Raw genomic sequence first — 8,637 nt, 5'->3', positions numbered from 1 at the left:
CGTATAGTATGACAGCCAGGCAACTAGCATTTTCATTTTCAGGAGAAGTCAGTAACGTCAGCCTCAGTGTTTCTCTCATCGTGTGTTTCTTTTGACGGTTTTAATAATTTTTCTGTCCTGTGACATTGGTCACAGGACAAATGGGGTAAATCTTCATAGCAGAGACAGGGTTTGAGGCAACTTGACAGGTTTTCTAATCCTTCCCTACTCTACCCAAAACTAAACCGAAAAAAAGGGTTGGATATACATAACTTAAACAGTACAGCTGAAAATTCTGACCGTGGTAGGTATGCAAAATAATGTGACTCTTACCAGAGGTGTACTTGACAAAAAATGACTTTTCTCTATCATCCATGAGGGAGATTGCCACCTACCGGGGAATTGAACTCTTATAACCCCTCCCACAACAAACCTACTTAGTTTTGCTCAGTGTCCTACAGGAGAATAGGTGTTTCCTTCCCTTCTGCTATATTTTGTCTCGAAATGGAAGATTTTTTTTCTTTTTACTTAAAACAGATGCTGGTAGATTCTGGCTGGATATTTGCTATCCTGGAAGTCTCTCCAGTTAGCCAATGAGTGCAAGTTTTTCCAGTTCATAAAGTATACTGGCGTTCTCTTTGCCATGGTCCTGCAGTCGGCAGTGAAAAACCAATCTGTGTCAAGTTTACACAGGAAACTGCTGCCAGGTCAGGCCAGTACACCTCCGGATTTTCTTGAGTCATCAGAACCAGAGCTGTGGCATTTTTCACTGTCCTTGTCTTTTGAAGACTCACTTCTTGTGAGTATACAAATGTGGAGAAAATTGTTAGTACCCGTCCATGAAAAAAGAAAGCCCTACAATTTTCTATGAAATAACCTAAATCTCACAAATTGAATTTTTTTTAATCCATATTTTATACAAATCAGACCTTGCTTTTAGTTTGATTCAACAGAATATGTCAAAGATGAATACAAATGAAAATTGCGTAGATTTCTTTAGCTGCGAATTAGACTTTTGCACCTGCCAATAGGTAGTTTGGCCCATTCTTCTTGAGCCAACTGCTCAGGTTTGAAGGGTGCCTTCTTTTACACAAATGTTTGATAGGATTCAGATTAGAGCGAATAGATGGTCACTTCAGAAGAGCCCGGTGTTTTGTTTGTGAGTCGTTTTAACTGTGTGTTTTGGGTCATTACCCTGCTAGAGGGCCCAGGAGTTGCGAACGAGACAGCTTTCTGACACTGGGCTATGGGTTTTGCTTCCAAATTCCTTGATAGGCTTGAAATTTTATTGTGCCCTTATTCAGGGCACCCTGTGCTCCAAAACAGAAGGCTTCTCCATGTTTCACAGTAGGTACGGTGTGTTCTTATCTTTGAAAGATTCATTTAGTTTTTTGTGAGCATAGAACTATTGTGACTTGCCTAAAAGCTACAGTTTCATCTCCTCTGCCCAAAGGATATTTTTCCAGAAGTATTATGGCTTGTCAATATGCATCTTAGCAAATTCCAGTCTGACTTTATGGATCACTTTAACATTGGAGTCTTCCTGGGTTGTCTTCCTTTTGACCAAGAAAGAAAGATGGTGCAATCAGACACTGATGTACCTTTTTTGTACGTTTTCCTTGGCTCATTGTCTACCGTTCTCGCTATCCTTCTGTTCAATCTGGGGTTGCCTTTCCTTTTTGCAGTCATGTCCAAGGAGGTTGGCTACACACCCATGAACCTTAAATTTCTAAATATTTGCTTCTGTAGTCACAGGAGCATTAAGCTGCTGCTTGGGGATGGTCCTATACCGTTTACCTTTTGACATGATGGTCTAAAGTTTTTTTTTCTTCTGATCTTCTCAGGCAACTCTCTTCTTTGCTTTCTCTGGTCCATGTTCAGTGCGGTGCACACACTGATACCAAACAGCAGAGTGACTTCTTTTCGCCATTTAAATAGGCTGACTGATTACAAGATTTAAGACGTGTGATATTTATGGAAAACCATTTAAAACATTGCTTTGATCCAGATATTTAAAATCTTGTTTTATTGGAGAAGGTTGTGTGCACACAGTCTCTCCCTTACCCTCCCACCCACACCCCCCACTGTGTAGTGCTCTGAAGCAGTTCTCCTCGTGCTACCACTGACGGCGTGCACCCAAGAACACTGATTTTTTTTGCGGCAGACACATCCTTGTGGCAGTGGCCATAACCTAAGTATATGAAATGCAAAAAAAGAAAAAAAAATCTTCTCCTATATTTCTTAGTAATTCTAAGCAGCTGTGCTAGAAAGTGACTACACTCACAAAAAAATATATTACACAGTGCACTGCGCTATAATAAAATACACTATTTAATCGATTGACATAAATATATATACATTATAATATCAATAACTGAGAACAAAAATATTAACAAGTCCAAAAGTGCAAGTAACAAACCATTAAAAACTGTTCCCATGCATCTATCTCCCAATGTCTCCATATAAACACTCAGTAAAACAATTCCATGATATCTTCCAAAAATAATACATATTTACAAGTTTTCAGTCATAATGAGATCTATTCCATCTTGCATAGGGATAAGCTTGTTTTTGTCTTCCTTTTTGTCCAAAATAGTCTCTGCCTTTCACCGTAGTGAGGTTATTGTGTTATGTAACGGTGTCGGGCATCTGTTCACCCCAAGGGGGGTTTACTCTCCATTGCCTGGATGTGGTGAGGTCCAGATTTACTTTCTGCTATGTCTTCTTTTAGGTAGACTGATTCCATATTTTCATTACAGAAGGTCCTAAACAAGATTCCCCGACTTAGAGTGCCTCTTGGGGTTTTCATAATCAGGCCTCTGTCTCAGATCTGTAAGAATGTGCTGTGGTCTTTTGTACATGTTTTCTGGGTTGTAGAGGTTGATGTATCTGCCTCTGTAGATGTTGGTTATTGTTGAAAGGTTCTGCAACTAGCTTCTTAATGCTCTTTGTATTTGCCTGGTTTGCCTGTGATGTTTTGGTTTGCCCGCCCCTTAATTTGGACTGCATTTGGACACCCTTGGGTTGCTTACTTTCAAGCGGTGTCCCTCCAATGGACAAAAACGAGAAAATGTTTTGTGTGATTTTTTTTTTTTTTTTTACCCGCTGTAAAAAATGGATCTACAAAACTCTCTCCTCTTATATGTGGTCTCATTGGACCGCTTACTACAACTGAGCAGGTTTGATATGGAAGGGGGTGATGGTCTTTAGGGGCAGGCCTTCAGTTTTTATGTGCTTGGTGTCCAGGGTGGCAGTGTAACCCTAGGTTTCTTGCTATCTATCTATGTCTCTCAATAGACACAAAATTATTTTACAGGGCTTCCAAAAATCTTATTTTATGCTTTAATAGAGTTAAGAACACTGCTTTGTAACTAAATAAACACATGGGTCACAATGACTGCAAAATTCATAATAAAGACAATTCCCAATAAAACTTTTTTTTTTTTTTCTCAAATGAATATTTATTGAGTTTAACCGAGAAAACAGTCACAGACATGTTACAATATGAACAGATACCTGTGGCAATCAGGTCAAACACATTCAACACATGGTGCATGAAACGTATCGCAGTAGTAGAGGTACACAACTTCAGACCTTTGGGTGAGGGTACAATGCAGGAATCTCTTCATGTTTTATATATTCTACCTAAATCTATGCACTTTTTTTTTTTTTTTCTTCAAATAGCTAACACTAAACCTGCCAAATGTTTTTTTTTTTCTTGTTTTCCCCCCCTTTTTTTTTATATATATGCTGTGCATTATGTACATCTTTGGTAACAGTTAGATATGTCTGTAATCATATGCCCCTAACTCAAACTATCCAAGTTATAGTTCAATTCTAGGAAATTTATATTTTCTTGAACTGTCTCTTGATTATTACCGTCTGAGCTTGTGAAACTGGTTGCCAGAAAGTGCAAATATCCATGCAATAACTAATAGAAATAGATTTCAGCTAGTTTGTGCCTTTTTATGATGAGGATACTTATAGGAAGTATACAACTTGGCATTTCAGGAGCATGTACTTGGCAATGTACGAGCATATCTGTTTGCCATGTCCCTGGTTTTTTGGAGGTTTTTTTTTTTTACCTTCAGATTACACAACTCTCTTGTATTGCCTGCACTTCCATCATCCTAAGCTTTCCAAAACCAAAACAAGTATTTTTGAGTGTAACTAATCCCTGAAATTAGTTTTTGTGATTGATAACAGTTTGTTAGTTTTCAGTTTCTTTGCTTAATAGTTGGCATATTTATATTGAAGGTTTTATGTAGCTTCTGGTGTAAGGAAATGAGCATAGTGGTACAAAGTGTAAAAGGATTTTCATTTTGTTGCAAAGTCTTAAGCTAGCTCAATTGAAGTTTAATTTTCAGTCGACTTATGTTGAAGGTAGCGGGTAAAAAATTGTTCGGGTTAGCTGCAGTCACTGTTTAGGTATTTTCACCTCCATGGGCACCGACTGTCGGAAAACAATAGCTGGCAGTGGAAATTCTTCCTTCTATGCTTCCAAGCATGAAAAATGCAATTTACAGATTTCTCTCATTCTCTCCAACCGATAAAGATGGAATCTTTTAGTTTTTTTTCCAACTTCATTTAGAAATGTCCTTTTTACATTGTGGGGAACTTTGGCTACTTCCAAAAAAGGTCCAGGTTTTAGTTTTGTACAACTACCGTAAAATAGTTTTAGTTTTCCATCATGTTTTCAAACGGTGGATAGAATAATTTATGTTCAGTATTTATAATTTTACTTGGTAGTCCATCGCTAAAACCACATGACATGAACCAATTAATTTTCTGACTTGATTCAAAATGATTAAAAAACATGACTGCTATTCTGTGATAAGCAGGCATCCACATCCTTTTGGTAAAAGGACTTTTTTCTCGGTAGTTGACTCCTCCTCCTGTCACAGACCACCTAGTCTAGTACATAGCCCTGTGAGCACGATCTATGTAGGGCAGTGGCAGAGTTTTATAATGTCTTGTTTTCCAGTAAAAGTTCAAACCTGTGGTTACATTCACACCTATGTGTTTAAGTGCTGTGCGCTTTAACAACAAATTCCTTCTTGCTGCATTCTTGGTTCCCTTTATCTATTAGTGAACTGTAATGCATGTAGAGTATCTACAGGGTACCACACTGCAAATGCGCAGCATCAAAAACTCAAAAGTGAATGTAACCTTACAGTTTGTTTTTGTTTTTTATTTTCTAAAGAAGTATTTGGTCTCCAAAGATTGAGTTCTTGTATGAACAGACCATATGTATTTACAGTTTTTTGGTTGTACCTTAGTTGATATAGTAGGGAGACAGTTTATCCATTCCTTGTAGAGTACATGTGTTCTTACAGTATGTTGTTCTAACTCCCAGGGGCAGTCTACAGCAAAGCGACAAAGAAAATATAAAAAGGTACTCTTGACAGTTACTCTAACCTCCTATATCTGCTTATCTGTTCATTTGAATCTGTTACCCAAAACATTTGAAGACAGATTTGTAGCAGAGAAAATAACTTCTGTCTTTGATTTGCACACTTTGTAAATCAGTTCTTCTATGTAGCCCTAACATAAGACATAAGGTGGATATGTAAGGTACACTGTAGACCAATGTGTCTTTAAATCACAACCCAAGGCAAACAAGTGAATTGTATTCTATAAACCAAATTGTAGTTATATTTTGGTGAAAGATTCACTAAAATTATGTTTTGCCTTAATATTTGAAATTGTTACCTGGATCTTATTTGTTACTTATGCTGCTCGCTGTGGTAAGTTATTAGGACCACAGACATTTAAAGAGTTGTTACTTGACCCATGTGCCATTATGAAGTTTTATAGTCTGATGAAGTCTATAGGTATCTGCAGAAATCCAGGTTATTGCACACATCTCTTACAAAGAAGTTGAGAAGTTGAGTGATCAGAATGCTATTTTATGTCTAGGGATGACTGCACACAGGTAGACATGTCACTGAGAATGATGGTTGGTGACAGATCTCCCAATTCTCAAACAAGACCTGTACTGCCAGGTCCCACCACAGTCTTCCCAATACAGTTGATATGTGGAACATATTCGGTTAAAACTTTTCTACATTGAAAAATATGAATGTCCTAGTTTTTTTTTTTTTTTTCTACCAAAATTAAGAAACCCAGAACCAGTGGACAAAAATAAGTGTTCCTAATTGCACACCTGCAATATTGCAAAGCCCCAAAATAAAAATATAAAGGTGTTGGGGATGTCAATATATACTTCTGCAGAAGTACTGCAGTTTTTACCTAGCACTTATCACTGTCTCTTTTGCCATTGCTACCTGTCTTGCATGCCACCATCTTGCCTTTTCAGATCGGGCTGGGGGGAGTGTGAATGGAGTACCTTCCCTGCCTCTAATGTGTGTAGGCTGTCCATTTTTAGAGCCAGATGACTTCCTGGCAGTTATGGGTTGCCAATTATTCTTTCAATTTATTTTCTTTAGCGGAAAAAAAAAGGAGTGAAGGATGTATACATCCACATCTCAAGGGGTTTTTATTTATTTTATTTTTTTAAATTACTTTTTCTCATTTTGTATAGAGCAGTAGAATAGGTAACATCGAGGATGTATCGGGTTCACATGCTCAGTATTTCCCTGTATGAGTGAAGAGATTTTGCTTTGCATATGAACTGTAGCCTTCTTGAGACTATCCACCTGCAGGTAAAATCTTGTATTACCAACAGCCAATTCAGAAATTAACTTGCCCTGTAAAATGTATTATGGCTAAAGGGGGCAGACTTTCAGGGAGCCATAATTAGTGGCCCTAGTTTCATGATGCTCAGGAGTAAGGACCCTTTATTTTTTCTAACGATGTTATGGCAAAAAAATATTAAATGTTGCATGATATGGTGGCTAGTTATAAAGAAAGTTCTTGGGGCAGGTAAAGCAGTGATCCTTTGTCAGGAAGATAGACGTTCAGGATGCAGCTTCTGCAGCCAGTATTAAATGGGCTGTGTCATTCTTGTGATGTGCCTATTTTTTTTTTTTAAAGCTTCTAAGTAAATAAAGAAGCATTTAGAGCAATGTCATGCTTTTTAAGTAAACCCTGCACAAACCCAGTCAGTTAAAACTAACCATGGTGAAAATGTGTAAACAGAGCAAACCATCTATAGCAAAATAAAAATAAGGTAACAAAATAAACTGACTGGCTTTAACCCTTCCCTACTCTAGCCAAACAATTAACATTTTAATATAATGGGCCCCTCACTAAACACTGGAATCTTAGGAGGCAGGAGTGGTGCCAAGCTTGACTGTTAAATCTACACATTATTTTGACATGCAGTCACCAAAGGTAACCCCTGTTTTTGATCCTTTGCATCATGTTTAGTTTGATTTCCCAGGTTTGTCACATTTATATTTAAGCATAAATCCAAGCAAATGGCTAAATACACAGTTGGAATATATATAATAAAACGGTTTACCTGGGATAGAATTTGTAATGCTGTTTATTTTTGTGATACAGGCACTGTTGTCAGATTGCATAGCTAGGTCAGAGACTACAAAAAGTAATGCATCTGGTCTAGAACCCATCCTATCCTTTTTAGTTAGATAATAAACGAGCAGCACGTAGTGATCTGTCCTGTCTGTTTGCTCTCTCCATTCAAGTATGCCTGTGTAAAGCTATACATCCCTGATTTGCATCAGAGTGATGGCCCTACCTCCCCGAGTGTCAGTTCTTATTTTAAAAGTTTAGTTTTGCTAATTCTTGGTAGCTTTAACTAGTATCACAGTTCATCTATTCTCAGTTTAGAGTGGTCACAATAACAACCTAATAAAATCCTATCTGGCTAAATGTTTTTAACACTTCTCTACTGTTGTGTACCTTAATATCCTTCTGAATATTTTTGTTGGTTTTTTTATTTTCAATTTGAGGCTATGAACCATTTTTTCCCCCTTTTTACAGGATGTGATTTCAGTTCATTATCATTTGATACCAGCATCAACAAAACCGAAGAATGGCAGCAAAGATAAAGAGAAAGAAGCAGAAAAAGAAAAGGATGTGAAAGAAGAATTTGCAGAAGCTCTCAGGGACTTAAAGATTCAGTGGATGTCAAAGTATGTCAGTAGAGGCATGGAATTAATATGTAGGGGCATTGCTATTGGAGGAATCCTAGATGAGAATGTTTTACCAGCTATTTTGTGCCATGAAAATGCATGGAGAGTCCTCTATACCTAAACAGGCTTATACATTGCTTTAAAACTGTTACATGAAAACAAGCTGTTACATTTGGCAGCTTTGAAGAAAGGGCCCTTCTTGGTTAATGTTAATATGTTAGTGTCTTCAATAGTTGTTAAAAAGGGAGGCAGTTTTCTCATTGAGAAGGTGACTTGCATACCCATTGCAATCCTTTCTCAGCGAAGCTCTTAGACAAGCCTAGTCCTGCCTAGTAATCAGAGGAAGTCTTTGAATTTAATGCATTTCTTGACTGCCCTCTTACAGGATTAAAACTCAACGCTGTCATGAACTTGAACGCTCCACTATTTGTTTATCATCAATGGTTTCTGGCCTTGTAGATGAGATGTGTTGGATCCAAAAAACTATGTTAGACTTTTTTTTTTAGTAAAGAAACATCTATAAAGGAGAGGCTTTTCGGGTGAAACCCACATGGAGCCCAAGATAAGGGGGGGGGGGGTTTCCAGTTTTGGACAACAA

The 8,637-nt window shown here is 37.6% G+C and overlaps 1 protein-coding gene across 2 annotated transcripts in view; it reads left to right on the top strand.

Moving 5' to 3' along the window:
* TPP2 (tripeptidyl peptidase 2) overlaps positions 1-8,637 on the top strand; it is a 55,439-nt gene that overhangs the window by 34,968 nt on the left and 11,834 nt on the right. The window contains exons 24-25 of one of the 2 annotated variants that reach the window (XM_018576616.1): positions 5,336-5,374; positions 7,888-8,039. In XM_018576616.1, coding sequence (XP_018432118.1) covers positions 5,336-5,374; positions 7,888-8,039 — 191 coding nt within the window. The remainder of the gene's footprint in view (positions 1-5,335; positions 5,375-7,887; positions 8,040-8,637) is intronic. The other variant, XM_018576617.1, reaches the window with a different exon arrangement.

The sequence above is a fragment of the Nanorana parkeri genome, unplaced genomic scaffold (assembly GCF_000935625.1).
Source record: "Nanorana parkeri isolate BGI_ZX_2015 unplaced genomic scaffold, ASM93562v1 scaffold71, whole genome shotgun sequence".
Taxonomy (NCBI): domain Eukaryota; kingdom Metazoa; phylum Chordata; class Amphibia; order Anura; family Dicroglossidae; genus Nanorana; species Nanorana parkeri.
The sequence above is the reverse complement of the archived record's forward strand: the minus strand, read 5'-3'. Positions and strand labels throughout refer to the sequence as shown.